Raw genomic sequence first — 18085 nt, 5'->3', positions numbered from 1 at the left:
TGGGTCCTCTACGAAGTTCCACGGTGCCGTCATCATTGGTTAGCATCCCATAACCGGTTCCAAAACAGACGAAACCATCACTTCACCACAAGAAGGTCCTCCTGTGTGTTTGGTGGACTGCTGGCGGCATCGTGCATCGGAACTGCTATCAGCTGGTAAAAGCATCAATGCTACTGTCAACAGTTGAGCCGTATTCAAGAAAAACTCAAAACTCTGGAGCCTGCATTTCTGAATCGCAAAGGGGTCCTTCTGTTACAGGACATCGGTAAGCCTCACGTGGCTAGGATGACACGGGACACCATTCTACGTCTTGGATAGGAAACACTCTTGCATCTGCTGTACTCCCCGGACATTGCACCGTCCGATTATCACTTGTTCCATTCCTTGGACAATCACCTTAGAGGACGCCAGTTCAAATCTTTAGTAGAAGTGTAAAATACATTTGATACCTTCCTCGCTTCACGGTCCGCCAAGTTCCACCGCGATGGAATCCATGGCTTCCCAGCAAGTTGACAGAAGGTCATCGACGCTGATATTGACTATTTTTGATCTTCCAGGTGTTTCTTAGGCGATATGTCGATGTTCGAAAGTAGTGGGTGAAAAAGCGAAAAAAAAATCTTGGTTACCTTTATGAACTAAAATTTATCTCCTTATGAGAGGTAATTTGTTGAAATAGAAAATGAAAACCAAAAGTTACAGTTTCGATACAAAATGAAGAAATGAGCTAATTTGTAACAGCGCTCTTCCATTTCTCCTTGTACGTATGGCAACAGAGCAACAACTCCTAACTAAATAGAAACCTACTGCCTGAAGCTACTATAAAGGGCTATTTGGAGACACTTTTGGCAGACAGCTCATTGTTACAATGGGAGGTGGGTGAGCAGGATTTATTCGCATTCCAATAGGGCATGATTATAGGTACCCGAGCAGTCGGTGCGTCAATATCTCAGGCAGCATATTCTGTCGGATGTGTCCGTTCCTGCGTAGTGAAACTGTACAAGGAGTGGGAAGAAAATGGGGTAACGGTCTCCAAGAGACGTAAGTGTGAGGGGTACGGAAGTACACAACGTGGGGTGAACGTAGCGTCAATTAGCTCTTAACAATCAAACAAACCATCAGTGTCCGCAAATTACGTGACCAATACAATGGTAGATGTATAATATTTCAGAGCCTACGTATTCTTCGAACGAAGTGTTTCAGGAAACATAATTTTCTTTCTATTTCATAAATAATTGTATCAATAATAACTGCAACATAACATGGTTTGGTTAAAGAAATTAGAGGAAGAATCTTTAGTGCGGTGGGCCCGCATCTTTTATTTACACATATAAAGCGAAGTAAAACAAATGGGATTTCTAAAATAATTTTTGTTTTTCTATGAATATGGGTCTAGCCCCTTTCATATTTTTTGGCTGGAGAAGTATTCCAAAAGTTTGTTCGGAATGGCGATCACCATGATGGTAAACCGATCATGTTGATCGGCATTCCCAACATTGCGCCATTTTGAAAATTGAGCTGGTTATACTGTAAAACGAAGTTTATTTGAAATGTAACTATGTGTCGTGCATTAGACGTAAATATAACTTTTTATAAATCTTAGTAACTTCAAGATCTTACAACTTAAAATTGTACCTATCGTGAGTTGAAATATGCAGATCCTTATAAGAAAATCAACAAAAACAAGTTTCAGCACGCTGTAGACTTCAGTCTTCTCTGACATCTCCCTCGACAATACACAAGAAACCTTGCTACAAGAGGCAGATGGCAGCACTAGTTTGACTTCTCCTCGGGTCACAAAAGAGGACAAAGTGGGCTGATCGCCATTCCCAACTGATCGCCATTCCCTTCCTCTCCCTTATAGGTCAAAATACAAGGTGCTTAAAAAAATGATTGACGTGTTTTTGTGTTTTCTCATATTTGCTTTTATTAATGAAGTCCAGCCTGGAAAAAAAAATGAAAGTATTGTTCCCCCTAAGAAAAGGTTGCTCGGTACACTTCTGCCCTCAAAGTAAGCAACCCTGTTTTGCACCTACACAACAAAACAGGCATAATTGAGGAGATTTTTCCAAAAGGTACTTTTTTTTTCAGAATTTGAGATTTTAATGGGAACAGAAAGGTTTGTGGTACTTCTGCATAAATATGATGATAATTTGTGCCAGAATGCTCCGAAACCATGTTAAAAAACATAGTTTAGAAACGCATTTGTACGAAAATGTACTATATCCAGCAATTAATTGTTTCAAAACATACTATATCCTTTCTTCATTCCATAATGTAATATATCCAGTATTGTCTAATACGTATATCTTCCTTTTTATGGCAAGATGCACTATATCCAACTAAAACAGAAAAAAACAGATCTTTTAGGCTTCTTTTTATGTATTCTGAGTGAGAAATATATTTTTCATTTGTTAATTGTACTGAAAGGATTCATGCTTTAATTTGACAACATCGCATGTGGGAACGTCACTTGAACACTGTAGTAAACATTATTGTTAATATCATTGTTGATGTCACTCTTATTGGTAACAGTGCTTGTTTTTAAACAGTTTTGTACGTTAGTTGCCCTCAAACATTACACTTTTCGAGTTTTTTCTGTCACACTTTGTTGTTTGAAGCTAGTTTAATAAATATCATAATGTTATCGAGCGCAGAAGATGATTATAGTGATCAAGACGCATGGGACTGTTGTGCTGAAACACCAACAGAACATTCACGGAAACGACACAAATAGATTATGAACTTATACGTACGTATGTATTTATCTCATGTAATAAAAAATGTCAGAGTGTATTGTTTTAATGTACTATTTAATATGTAAGTGATTTAGAAATCTAATCTTGTATTACCGTGTTCTATGATTTTAGTTTCAAAACATAGTATATCCATTCTATTTAGTACCAAAATATATTATATCCACATATAAACCCAAAAGGTACTATATCCATAATTTCCAAAATTTTAAATACCGTATTTTATTAAAAATTATTAAGTACATGCATGCACCTAACTATGTATTAGTAAAATAAATTATAAAATATTCTACCTAAATGAAATCGAATCACCATTCTACAGCAAAATTTAATGATCATATTTGTTTTTTTTTCTATTTCCTGATAAAAATCCCAAATGTAATAATGAACATTTTGGAAACAAGCTTCTCAATTATCGTTTTATGTATTTTAAACTTCAAATTTTTCGAAAGTATTCGTGAAAATAAGAGTTTGAAGGAATAATAATGATAACACGAATAAATAATAAAAAAAATACAAATATTGATAATAATTTTAGTTCGAGAAGGCAAAGCTTTCTTCGAAATGACTTTGCAAAACTCTTGTTCCACGATTTTATGTGATTGTACATTTTTTTTTTTTTTTGGTTCAGAATTGAAAATATATTATACTTAAGGCACTGGTATACTTCACCATATTGTGCCTTTCTAAAAAGTGTTTAATATAAAATGCGGGGTGAAAGAAAATTCTTTCAAATACAGAGAGAAGTTTCTAACCTAAATTAAAATTGTTTCTCACATAGTAAGTGTACGTAACTTCAGAGAGAAAGCTCACAATTTTGAAAAATATAAAACTTTCATATTCCATGTTATTTAGATTTTTAATAGAAAGTAATACATAGAAGTTAAAGGTTGTAGTTATTTACACAAGACTGAGATACGCAAATATTATTAGAATTGATAATAGATTCAACATTCAGCACCATCTTTGTTTCGTGAAGTATTTAGTTATTGTTTACTCCATGAATATTCTATAATTTAGGCTATGATACATTTTAAATTGTAAACGATAAAACTGTATGTTATTGGTTTATGTACTAGTGGTTTCCAACCTGGAGGCGCGCCTCTAGGAGTCCGTAAGCTACTGACAGAAATAAACTACATTTGTAATCTAATATGTATATAAAAATAAAACTGACCTTATTTGTGATTAAATCATGGAAAAGTGGCTGAACTGATTAAAATGATTTTTAGATATAGTTATGAACTACTTCGAACTGGGTTTTTATAATGTTACTTTGATTAAAATGCATATTGTATGAGGGAGAGGGGTCATTATTTCAGAGTCAAATTAAGTATCTCACGAGACGGTGCACATGAAGGTAACATCAAACTGACTATGCAAACTATTCAGGGTATTTCAAAACAACACCGACAACGTTTAGGAGGTGATTCCTGACAAGATAAGATGAAAAATATAGCTCTAATAGTATGGGATCTATCGTAGTCGGGTCAAGACTTCACTTAGGAGGTAATATGTGGGCTATTCAAAAATACATGTTTCAGAATCCTATGGTATTCCCGCAACAATTTTTATAGAGGTATAATGGAGTCCCGGTAATCCGAACAGGTCTGGGAGGAAAAGTTTACTTATTTATTTATTTTTGTGGTGAAAATACGGAAATGAAATTAATAACTATTAATTAATAACAGTTTTATAAAATTAATAACTAAAAGTACGGAAATGGTTGCATTTGCCAACATTTAACTCTGTAATCAATTTGATCGCACTTTCACCGTTATCTAAACGCTTTTAGAGCGTCTAGCTTATCTTTAAGAGTAAGGATTATATGCTTACTCCCATAACAATCGGCTCTCGCACTGCAATAGGCAAATGCTCAAAACGAGGAAACAATGTTTGCACTAGAGGCCTGCACGGGCCGGGCTTGGGCGGGCCGACACTGTTATTTCTTTGGACCGGGCCGGGCTTGGGCTGGCCGACACTGATTTCTCTTTAGGTCGGGCCGGGCTGGGGCCGATCAATTGCAATTCCTTAATAATTATTGACTTTCGTTAAACGATAATTGGAATAAAGCCAAACGTTGAAGAAGTGTGTCCGTGAAAAATGTTACAAAGAATGCACTAGCTATTTACAGTTTGTGTTGCTTAGCGGCTCCACTTTCACTATAGAGGATTGCATTTATGTGGTAAATTGAGCTCTGACCTTGACCTTCACTGAACTCAAAATATAACAAGAAGGGGTGGGAATGTTTTCCCTGTCGCTAAACAATATTATCATCTTCACTTTATGCTAAAAATCAATTAAGTTAGATTTTTGTTACAGGGAATGGAGTTTTTGTTCTCTCGATGACAGGCAAAGCTCTAGGAGGCAAGCGTCAGGTTGTGAACCAGAGTTTAGAAAATGTTTCTGAGGGTTAAGTCAAATTTAGTACTAAATTTTGGGAACGATTGGGGCTCGAGGTAAGTTTTTAAAAAAATTATCGGGCCGGGGTCGGGCCAAAAACTTTTACAATTTATCGGGCCCGGGCCGGGCTTGGGCCAAGAATTAAAAAACTTATCGGGCCGGGCCGGGCTCGGGCCGAAAATCTCCAAAATTTTTCGGGCTCGGGCTGGGCCGGGCCTAGCTACGTTTGGGCTTGATTGGGCTCGGGCCGAAAAATTCGGCCCGTGCAGGTCTCTAGTTTGCACTGAAACAACAGCTGACAAACTGTCGATCGCTGTAGAGCGAACTACACAAATAAAGGCATCAAGTTTCTCCAACATTTTTAATTCTCATTTTTCCAGTACAGTACATATACTAGTCAGAAAACATGTTTTGAAATATTATGCCCTATGTATTACAACAAGATAGACCTATTCATTCGCTTCAAACCGTGATTTTACTGTTATTCCGGTTAATCCGAACAATCACGTAATCCGAACAGGGATCGGTCCTAATTAGTTCGGATAAGCGAGACTCCACTGTAATTGGTGAGCACTTCAAATTACATGCTTATAGCTAAACAGTCTCTACAGTTCAAATTCATAATCAACTATCTTAATCGTTTGACCACTACCAATCACCATTAATACATTGTCATTGATGTCTTTCGATCGCAGTCTTGCAATTGAATTCTGAGTCTCCACTTCGAAACTTCTATGATATGTTTCTTTATATTGTCGTCACTTATTTACACTATGCTTTATTTGTATTTAAAACTTCTATCCTCTTACATAACGTATTTCAGACTTACTTCTATTTTAATTCTCATATTTTCCACAATAGTCGTAGTAGGAATGCCAGACTCACAATATACGTTTACTTATTTGACAAAGAATACATACTTTGATGACGTATGAACGCTACCTTGAGCAGCTTAAGCAAAACACTGCATCATATGCTTAGGACAAAGACAACATAACTGTTTCTAACATTGTCAACTTACCTCACTACTTAAAATCATGACTGCGTGGTTGAAATGGTGGTGTTCCATAGTATTTTTGGTTCCATACAGAAGCACTAAAGCTGAACCAGTCCTGTAAATTATAAACAGTAAAGTACAATGTTGAAAATTGTCGTTGTAGTTTATTCAAAAGACTACATCCTTAATTTGAGACAACATTTTAAACACTTAATTCTTACGTGCCTCGCGTAGCGTAACCGCTAACGCTGTCGCTTTCGGTGCGAGCGGTCCCCGGTTCGATTCCCGGTGGTGTAAAACGCTTTTTTAGGCCAGCCACCCTCAATGAGGTTTTCCTCATTCACACCAGGCAAATGCCGGGGTGGTACGTAACGTACAGGTCGCAGGCCACTTCCTTCTTTCCCTTTCCCCGGCTAGTGTGCTCGCCGAGGGACGTCAAACGTGACGGACTAAGTGGCCTTAGATGCCGACAGCCCAGAAATCTAAATCTTAAATCCTAAACTTAATTCTTACCACTCCTTTACCATTTAATATGAATGCCAGAACATTAAAAGGTGCTCTTAACTGGGTGTTTTAACGTTATGTCACAGTTGTATTACTGTCACAAGGACAGCAATCTTAAAGTAATGGTAGTGAATAAGGATTTCAAGCTATGAAATGAATACTATTAAATCTACGTGTGAAATATCAGAAATTAGAGTATCCGTTTTACAAAAGGTTTTCGGGTTAGCGCAATAGTCGACAAACTGTTAATCTCAAGTGGATGTGATGGAATAAATTTTGTGAACTAGGAAAGATAGAAGAGGGATATAGCCAGCAAGTTTGCATTAGTAACCATAGTATTTTTAATAAATGAGCACAACTTTGTCCTATGAAATGTTTATATACTTTTCAGTGATGTTACAGTACAGCTCACAGATGACGAGAAGAACCTTAGCAGAAGTAGTGTGACGTAGGTATGGGCTCGCCCACTTTTCACAGGGGAGTTTCAAATGACACCACGGAATAGCACACATATAACTTTACCCGGAGTGGCAGACGACATCTAAGTATAGACCACACCTCAAAAACCGAAAATGGACTTGACCCCGTCATTGACCTTTCCCCGCTACCCCTGTTTTAGGGTTCTTCTCGTCATCTGTGATCTGTAAGTTCTTATTCAACTTCTGTTAAGTTACAAGTACGATCTGATTAGTATCATTATGTATATACAATCTCCATTATCAGAAAAAAACGTTCTAATCTGCTTATGTATTTAAGTAAGAGGGGTCCAAATTGAATAATATACTCTTTTCCGTTGCCAAAGAAAATGTTGTTTAGGCCTACACATTTACAATATAACAAGATTGTTAATACGAAAGTTTTAAAACCAATAATAAATAACCAACTTCAAATCAACAAAATTGGTTCACCTATGACGATGTTATGCGTGATCATACGTACAATTATGGTATTTCATACTGCACTCGATAAGATAAAATGAAATATAATTTTTTAGTTAACGTCATACGGTTATGCCCTTTAGGATAAGGGAAATGAATAATTAATGAAAATGAATGATAGTAAACCTAAATTTTAATGCACTCCCACTGAGAATAGAACGGGGAATGGATGACGCTCTCCTGGGATCACGAACACCAAAGGAACTTAAAAAAAATCTTCACTTTTATTTTTTTATTTTTATTACTATTCAGGACTATCGGACTTGACAGGGGCAAGCACACTGAAATATCTAGAGCGGTTAAAAATCCATCCCTGCTACTACAAAATGACTCGTATCACTAATGGTGTACACTTTACGAACTCACTCTAACGCTTCAGACCTCTCGCTACATCCATCGACAACCCTAGACCCGCGGGGAAATTTTTCACGATCTAGCACCCCAACACTATATTAGTATCGATGAAATTCATCTGGGACCACCGAGAAAATAAACTCTTTCATACAAAAAACAAAATCAAAAATAGGACGAAATTATGAATGAACGTACTCACAACCTCCCCTATATATGTAAACGTGCCGAATTAACAACCTCTTCCTTGTTGAAAGTGGTTATGTTACCTTCTGCATTTTAAAGAAACTCTGAGTTATTTGGAGATCACCTTAAGGGAATTTCAAAACTTTTCATGTTTAGAGAATTAGTTGAAATGAAAAACAGTAAAATAACGACTCCACTACAGTAAGAGTGAAAATTCTATCCAAATCTTTGAGTTTTACGTCCCACGTATATGACGCTTAGGCTAAAGGAGGCAGTGATGATGAGTAATGAATGAAATGGTGGAATGAAGAAAGTGGGAGGAAACGGGAGAACCCCGAAGAAACCCACGCACACATTGTTTATCCACCACAAAGTTCACTTGGCCGGGGCTGGGTTTAAGAGTGTAATTTGAGAATAGTTTTTTTTTTAATGTGTTCCTGATAATCTGTCACATTATTGTTTATGGACATAAGGGTATTGTTGACATGTTCTACATCAACACACTCAAAGAATGGAAATACGGCGAAGATTAATTTTACGCTTACCACGTTCAAGAAAAACTTTCATAGGAGCCAAATTAGGAATTTAAACTATTATCCATTTCATAAAGATAGGCCTCTGACTTCGCGGTGCTGCCCTGACGTTCACTCAAGACTTATATTGCATTGTCGTACCTCGTTAGAATTGTTGGAATATTGTCTTTTCAATACTTAAGACACAAAAAATTTCTTTGTACTGTGTAATAAGAAAAAAATAGAAATTAATGAAAAAGTGCGTATTTTATAGTATTTTTTGGTAAATCAATGTTCATAGGACTATATCTCAAAAATGAGATCACTTAAGATAATTTCCTGTGTACGATATGTAGATGCATCCATTAACTATAAGTTGTGAAAAGTTCAATTTCCATCACTTGATACTGTTTGTGTAATTAAAATAAATGTATGACGCTATGATCTCCTTTACCGTAGTAGGAAGAGAAACGTACAAAACACAGTTCGAAAATTTGGAACTCTAGTGTTCCAAATATTTGAAACTTTTAACAAAAAAGGATTTAGTTGGTAGAGTATTTATTTTTTTTAATAAAAATATTTATTCGAACATATTTTATGCGTTAAGCGGAGAGCCATGTTGCAACCCAGCCTTTAAATTCTCCGCGCTCATATGAAGAAACAGCATACAGTAACTGGAAGTGTGACAACGTTGTTGTGCTGTGTTGTCGCGTTCAGAAAGCTTGCAGCTCGAAGCCTACTTCATAAGAATGTAAGATCTCATAACCTTTCAGAACATCTTAATAATAATAACAATGCATGTACGTATCTCAATGTAATCGAAATAAAACATTGAAGTAACACATCCAAAAACTCATCTCTTAATCTACTTATCTCATTCACTTTCGTCACTTGTTGACTCATCATAGCTCCTGCTATCTTCCTGGACACTTATTAATAATGGCTCCATTTCTACCTCAAGATCTATCAGTATACACACTTACCAGCTTACGAAGATGTTAAAGGAAAAAAAAAAGAAATGTAGCCTTGGCAATCACATGTTTACCCAAGTTGTTCTGTGATCAATTCCCCTGCTGAATGTCATAGAGAAACATGGGTCCTTTGTTTTATTTCAACAAAAGAAAACTATGCAATGTATAGGTGACGAGGACTGTTTTTGCGTCTAATCACGACGCACTGATTACGTTTCCAACACTTCCCTTCAGTTCGTAGGCGTCAAAAACTTACACATTCACATCATATGTGCACATTGGAGTGAGACGGGCGAACGTGCATTTATATTTTCCCTAAATATTTCTCGTGCTTTTTTATTGAAAAATACTATGAATATTCCCTCTACAAGCGGCGGCATTACAGAAGGAAGTGGCAAAATTTTGAGCGATGATGAAATTACAGAACTGATGAATGACTCCGACACAGATGGTTATGAGATAGTAATGACATTGATTATTCTGTGCTCAGTGGAGGCACATCCGGGAGTGAACAAGATAGTAACTCTGTTTCAAGTAAACCTGAGGTTGCGCCCTGAAAGAAGAAAAAGGATCGCGTCGTTCCTATTTGAAGGCAGATTCTGATGTAGTTTGGAGCGATAAAACTCAAATGCGATAAAACCCCTGTTTAGTGATGTCCCGGGAATTACTCAAAATGGTAGTCTATCTACAGAGTATTCCCCATATAAAGTGTTTCAGCTATTTTTACCGATGAAGTTTTATAGTAAAAAGTTTGATTGATTTTGAGTTTAACGTTCCGTTGAGCAGAGGCGATATGAGACGTGGACCTACTGATTAACGTGGAATCCAAACCACATGAACTCCCGCCGGGAATAGTAGAAAATGAAATGAATAAATACGCAAAACAGCAGATTGAGAAAAAGAAAAATTACTGAAACAAAAATCTTTGTTTTCTAAGTAAAAGCGTGTTACTTCAATTGAAAACAAGAAATCTTATACATTGATTATTCACATGTGCTTTTTATTCAGCTTTACGCGATTTTTACGAATCAACTACGTAAGAGCTATTAGTATATCTATCAAATGGTGGAAGAAGATGTTTTTTCTGCTGTTTGACTTATCACTGTCAGTGTTCACACACTGTACAGGAAGAAAGCAGGAAAACAAATCGCACTTCGAACTTTTTATGTGAACGTAGCAGAAAAACTGCTGCACTCAGCAGGCACTGAACTAGTGGGACTATCCCAGTCTTCACTCATGGAAGACTGGTAGCAAGGGGCCATTACCCATACAAAGTTCCCCTAATATCCGTAAATCCTAATAGAGTAGGGCAAAGGAGATGCAAAGTGCGTAGCATCTCCATGGTGAAAGACGTTTTTAATAAAATATTAGCGTTTATTGTCTGATAGATGAAGTTGAACTTAGTGTAGGGAAGTGCTTCGAAATGTACAACATTCTTCAAGATTTTCTGTGAAGTGTAAACTCAATATTAGATATCAACTGAGATTATATCATATCATAAACTTCGTGAGTGTGTTTGTTTCGGTACAAATGTATTTTGTACTACGTGCAGTAAGTGAAAAAACTGACAAAAAGCAACAAATTTTTGATTACCATCACATGCAAATCTAAACAAGGTAAACAGTTCGTTTCTCTAATTTTAAACAATACGTATGTTTACTGTATACTCTGTTAATTTCTCAGAAATTAGTTTAAAATCTTTGGAGATATGAAATTTTAAAAATACCTCTGCAAAGTGCTGGATAGTGTGAGTGACTAGTTTAAATACCCGTCGGGCTGAGAGTGTATACCCGCCAGAAAAATGTGGCAACGTGGTACTCCGAATAACCTGCGATAACGAAAGGCGCAGAGCAGAGAAAATCATAATGTCATATTTGTTATTGTTTATCTTTTAAAACAAATCGAAACAGTATGGTTGGTAAAGGTACTTTAAGATCTTTCTAAAAGTTTTTTTTTTTTTTTTTTTTTTTTTTAGATTGATAATACACCGCAGCAATTCAGAGATAATGATGTCTCACTTTTTACTGAATAACAAGAAAATTGCTACGTGTTGAGTAATGAAATTTTCAGAACTTACAGGTAATAGATGCACCTATATATTGTGTACAGGGAATTATTTCATGTGATCTCCTTTCCGAGATATAGTCCTATAAACATTAGTTTACCAAATAGTACGATAAAATACGCACTTTTTCATTAATTCCTATTTGTTTCTCACTACACAGTGCAAAGAAGAATTTTTATGTCTTAAGTATTGAAAAGTCAACATTCCAACGATTCTAATAAGGTACGACAATGCAATGTAAGTTTTGAGTGAACGTCAGGGGCCTATCTTTATGAAATGGATAGTAAGCCACTGTACTTATTGCCTTAATCTCCATAGGAAATATTTTCCTATTTCAGCACAATAAAGAGGTTTCCTTCTCTAACTTACTGTGTAATGCCTCTTTAAGTGTTGCCAACAGTTTAGCACATTCTTCCACTAGACCAATGAAAACTATCAAAATACATCTAAAATGGTTTAGAAGCTACTACAAATACCTCTAGCCATGGAAATGTAAAGCTAAAGCAGTAAGTACTCCAGTATACTCCTTGGTTTGTTATTTCAATTACAGCAAGTACCACGGCATATCTGTTAGTGAGAATCAAACTACGAGAACCAAATATACATTTCATTGACTTAAAAAAGATCGAAATTTCTTGGTAGACATTCACTTGTTACAGCAGATGTCGGAACATAAATAGAATGGCAAACACATAACTACAGGAATCAGATGTGGAATGTCACACCATTACTGAGTGGAATTCCCATCATTATATTTGCATTATATTACAACATTCTTCAGCTTGTTTACATCTGAATTGAAATCATAATTTATTATTATTATTATTATTATTATTATTATTATTATTATTATTATTATTATTATTATTATTATTATTATTATTATTATTATTATTATTTACAGTTGCCACAGCCTGAGGGTATAACAACACGTGAGATAAGCCGGTTTTTCTTTCATACAATTTCTCTTCTACATCTAAATTAAATTACAAACTCATTCAGCTAACTTCGAACACAGGACGCGATCACGTATGTATGCCATTTTAAAGAAAAAGCAGGGCAGGAATCATAGCGGAGATCGTTATGCCAAACTTTTATACTATAATAGTAATGTGATATCTCTAGATTATGTTGAAATAGTTCCGATTGATTTGTCGAAAAGAGCGAAAGCGGAATCGGTGCGCAAGATTATATATATTATACTGCCATAGCAAGTTTGCATATACCATTAAAAAAAAAAATCAGTAGATCACCAACAAGTATCTACCATCTACCTGCTATCCATCAAATTACAACTTTGCCCGCCAAACAAGCATTGAAAAACCATCATATTTGGTGGAAAAACTACTAAATTGTCAACACTGCTCTCTTTTATCCAACATGAAACACTCACAAATGAATGCTTCAATAGTCAATAGCAAAGGCAGATCACCTCCTGTATGTTCTGCCTCCTACAGAGCCCGTACAAATAGACTCATTTAACTTTGAAATTATGTGATTTTGTGACTTACAATGTTTTCTTTATAACATAAACTTTACTCAAATTTGAATTCGTTCCAAAGTTACTGACTGAAAACCATGCTATGAGTGAGAAACTTTACTGGCAATTATGCAATATATTGATTAGTTGTGAGAAAGTAAATAGTTATCGGCTTTTTAAAAACATTAAAGTGAAAGTAACTGATACCTTATCTCTAGAGTTGGCAAGGTAATTTACTTGTTCGTTTTACGTAAATTAAATGTAATTTGCTAGTAAATTACGTAACGTAGAAAACATTTTTTTACGAAGATGTAGAAAACTATTTCTCTCTTTTTTTTATTAAAAAAAACTGAAATCATTCAAAAACACGACACGGCCAAAAGTAGAAAGCAAAATACAATTTATTCAAGCTTGCTAACATCAACTTAAACGAAGTCTAAATTTTCAGGGTAAAACTTCTCGGGGAAAATCTCACCTTGTCAATTTCTCGCGGGATGAAATCACGAATAGGACAAAATCTCACCGTTCAAAATCACGCGGAACAAAATTTCGCCATAACAATTTATTCAGTGTGTTCAAAAACTATCGTTATATATATATATATATATATATATATATATATATATATATATATATATATATATATATATATATATATATATACCTCTATTTCCCTGGCGCTTTCAGATATGGACATGGATAGTCTCCTCCTACCTTCTTGCACAACATTACTAACATTCTATTTTACTTCGTAATGAACAAAAAGTATTCTCAATCCACACATATTCAGCACAGAAAACTTTGTCTTACTGTATTTTAAAAATAAATCTGAGAACAGTGCAGTAGATAGAAATGGTTCAGCTGTTTTCAAGTATTGATGGCAAATACAAAGCTGAGTTAAATGTGGAGAGAAACTATAGAAATTGTCACCTAAAATCTAAAATTTTGAAACTGCTGGCACACGTTTCCATTTATTTTCAATGAGAAGTTTATATACAGAGTTTCATCTTGTTAACTAAAGGATTCGTGATATAGTAGATTTTTCGCATTAATCTTGGACCTTCGGTGGAATTCACAGTTCACTCTCACCAAATAAGTAATTAATCATATATTCTTAACTATCTAATCACCACATAACTAAAATAGATTCGATGGATAAAATTTCTTCTAATTTGAGTTTATTTTACGATTATATATCGATTCATTTTAAACTGTCATTTTTTTTCACTTGTAGTGTCTAAATTGGAAATTTTCTGATTCTTTTGCTTATTATTATTATTTTGATCGTAGAAGCTCTTGTATAATTACATTGTTAAGGCAAAGTTTTATCTGTACAAAATTTTCGATCTGTGAATTTTGGCTCAGCGCGATTTGGTCCGTGAGATTTTGCCCAGACAAAAGTTAGGGTAGTGAAGATTCGGCCACATGAGATTTTGGCTAGCGTAGTCTAGGCTAAGTGAGATTTTAGCCCACGTATTCTTAGCTAGGCAAGTTTTGACCTGCGAGGTTTTGAGTAGCGAGGTTTCAGCTACGCGAAATTTTGTCTATATCATAAAATATTGTGATATATTTTTTAAAGCATAAAAATGCGCGCAGCAGTTTGTTATTTATATAGACAAGGTTAGTTTACGAAGTCAATTTGATTGTTTCTGTATGAATAAATGATACACAAAAACAAATAATTATGATAAGTGAATATATGTTTATTTATACTAACCACACAAAAACTTGAAGACACTTACAATTTGTTATTAAATTGTATTTTCACGCAATATCGGAGGATCATCGCTAATTGCTTTCATGGTACCCACCTCGCTCACACATTTACTTAATTAAAACAAAAGACAAACGTTATGAAAATGCAATCGATAATGACACCAACTCACTGCAAAGTCTCTACATTCTCCGCTCTCTTGATTGATTCAAGTCAACTTACACATGATACCCATAATCTCTTTTGGGTAAAGATACAATTTTAGTAGTTGGTCTTTTAACAAACTCTCTCTTACACTTTACTCTCACTAGTTCATCTTTTCCAGAAAATACTTATTGGATAATACCTAATTTCCATGATAGTAGTGGAGTAGTGTCTTCTTTAATTAGAACCACATCTTGAAAAGAAATATCAGGTTGTTTCGGTATCCATTTTCTTTGCTGGAGTCTATGTAAATGATCTTAGATCACCTTTTCCAAACGGCTGCTTCATCTTCTGAAGGTGATTTCATCTTGATAATCGGTTGATTGGAATATCTGTAATAGGTCTGATTTAGGAATACTCATTAAAGGTTCACCAATGAGAAAATGTCCTGGCGACAAAAACGAAGGGTGATAGAATAGAATAGTGATTGGTTTTGAGTTCAAACAGGCTTCTATTTATGTTATAACTGTGTTCAGTTCTTTAAATGCCAAAATCGTGACACCTGCCATTCTTCTTAAATGAAACTTGAATGACTTCAATGCAGTTTTCCAAATACATCCAAAATTAGTTGCACTGGGTGGAATGAAATGCCACGCAAAGCTTTCTCGCATTGAAACATCTTGAATTGAATTTTCAGATTGCTGTGAATTGATTAGTTCTGAAAGCTTCTTGAGGTTTCGTTGAGCTACAACGAAATTAGTTCCGTTGTCACTATAAATATTTGAAAATTCGTCTCTTCTTTCTACATACTTTTGGAGGGGTGCTAAAAATGCTTTGTTAACTCAGATCACTTACTAACTCCATATAAATAGCTTTGATTACTAAGCACAAGAAAATTGCAACATATGTCTTTGTCATTTTATGAGATCTAGTTCCTTGCTTGATCATTAGGCAGGGGCGGATCCAGAGGGGAACAATCGGGGCGATCGCCCTTCTCAGAAGAGGAAACTTTCTTATTTTATATATAAATAATACCCATCCCAGAGTTTGGAGCTCTTAAAAGTAGCTTTAAGTATCAGTATTACAACCCATCGCCCCCAAAAGGCCCGTCCTGGATTCACCCCTGTTAGATTAGGGGACCGGCGAAGACCACCCCTACGTGAATAAACGCTGGAGTTGGCTGTACTCGCGTTGGTGGTAATTGACCCATGAATTGTTCTGAGGCTGACACTTTCAATTTAAAACAAACTAGGCACTGATGAATGATACATTGAATGACTTGTTTAGCTTGTGGGATACAATATCTTTGCCTCAATGATGAAATCGATAACTATGGTCCAGTATGTAAGAAACTTCTATGTTGTGCTTCAATTATCAATCTATTGAGATGCTCTTTAAGTGGTAAAATGATTTGATGTCTGCTATCATATGGTAAATCGGAACTTTTTAGTGTTCTTCCACTCGTAGCAACTATCTATTATCTATAAATAGATACAAAGATTTAAGTTCACTTTGTGATGAAACTTAGCCTGACGAAAGTAAATCTCTCAATTCTTGCAAATTACTGACTTGTTGGGTTAGCTTAATGCATTGTTGTAAAGTATCAATAATTTCAGTACTGGAAATATTTCCTACATTTTTCTCTTCGGGATTTTTGCAATTGTAAATAAAAGGACGACACAAAAAGATAACTCGCAATAGTTTCCACAATGATAAAAAATCCTCCAAACATCATATGTCAGCCTCATAGCTGGCTAAATATATATTTGTTTCTTTCTTTTCTCTCGGAATATCGTCTATCTCTTACTATTGTTCGAGCCATGCAAAGAATTCAAGCTATGCGGGTCCATGTAGCCGAATTTCTGCTATCTTCAACTGTTTCGGATTCATTCCCCTTCTAATGATGAGCTGGGTTGTCCGTTGACGACAAATGGTGACACTGGTTGAATGATGTGAATTCCTGCATCTTTCAAACCTTGTTTGGCGGAATTCTGTCCACTTAGTGGCTGAAAATGATATCCATGCATGCAAGTACTATCTTTAAATATGTCCAGAGGTAAATACCAGTACTATCCACTGAAATGTCTAATATCGGAATTATTTTGTGATGTAATCTTCTTAAAGGTACTGCTACACAAAATTCAAATCTTAGTAACGGTGCCATTTTAATAGGAGCTATTCTCGATTTAGAAACTAAAAGTTTGACAGTAGTGTATCTCAACATAAACATGGTTCTTCAATACTACACACCAGTAATTTATATTTCATTAACACTTAAAAGATGATGACACGTATCTAACCATCGCTAATGGAGCTCTGATGGTGTTTGATCATCCCAATTGATCTTATGGATCCACATTTGTTGTAAGAAAATCTTAAACGGAGTAATTACAGGGCTTATAAGTTCTAAAGGATCGAATACTTTTGCTGCGATCTCAGTCACTTGTCAATTAGCTGGTTTTGTTCGTATATAAATATTTGACTGACTTGGTGATGAGAACCTTGTCTGATAGGATTTTACAATAAAACTATGTTGAAACACCTGACTCAGACTCAAATTGAAAGAGTAAGTGTATTGATCTATGTACTTCTGGTACTGGCTCGTTAGAACATAATTTTCTTAAAGAAAATCCGCCACTTTGCAATAATTGAATAAGTTGCTTTTGAAACTTTAACGCCTAGTGAACGTTGTAGCAACCTGAACTTACATGGTCAACATAAAAATCACGTTCCAATATTGTTTCCGCTTGAAAATATTTACTTATTTTTTCTTCCGCTAACTTTCGAAGATACGCCGTCGCCAATTATGTATATGATGTTTCGCCATATGTGACCCGCTGCAACTCATAGATCTTGAGTAGTTACACTGGTGAATATCTCCACAGAATTCTTTGAAGTTCAATATCATCTTCATGAACTTTAATCATTCGATACGTTGATTGAATATCCGCAGTAAAAGCAAGAAGAAAGATTTGAGATCTTGTGACAATTGAGTGTAAATCTTGCTGAAGTTTTGTTCTTGTCATAAGTATGTCGTTTAATGAAACCTCTGTTGAGGTCTTCGTAG

The 18085-nt window shown here is 35.3% G+C and overlaps 1 protein-coding gene across 1 annotated transcript in view; it reads right to left on the bottom strand.

Annotated features, from left to right (window-relative positions):
• Positions 1–18085, bottom strand: part of LOC145668405 (dual 3',5'-cyclic-AMP and -GMP phosphodiesterase 11A-like) — a 713632-nt gene that overhangs the window by 19235 nt on the left and 676312 nt on the right. Inside the window, exon 16 of the mRNA XM_081736207.1 lies at positions 6178–6268. Coding sequence (XP_081592333.1) covers positions 6178–6268 — 91 coding nt within the window. The remainder of the gene's footprint in view (positions 1–6177; positions 6269–18085) is intronic.

The sequence above is a fragment of the Thermobia domestica genome, chromosome 13, assembly GCF_964235325.1.
Source record: "Thermobia domestica chromosome 13, izTheDome1.hap1.1, whole genome shotgun sequence".
Taxonomy (NCBI): domain Eukaryota; kingdom Metazoa; phylum Arthropoda; class Insecta; order Zygentoma; family Lepismatidae; genus Thermobia; species Thermobia domestica.
The sequence above is the reverse complement of the archived record's forward strand: the minus strand, read 5'-3'. Positions and strand labels throughout refer to the sequence as shown.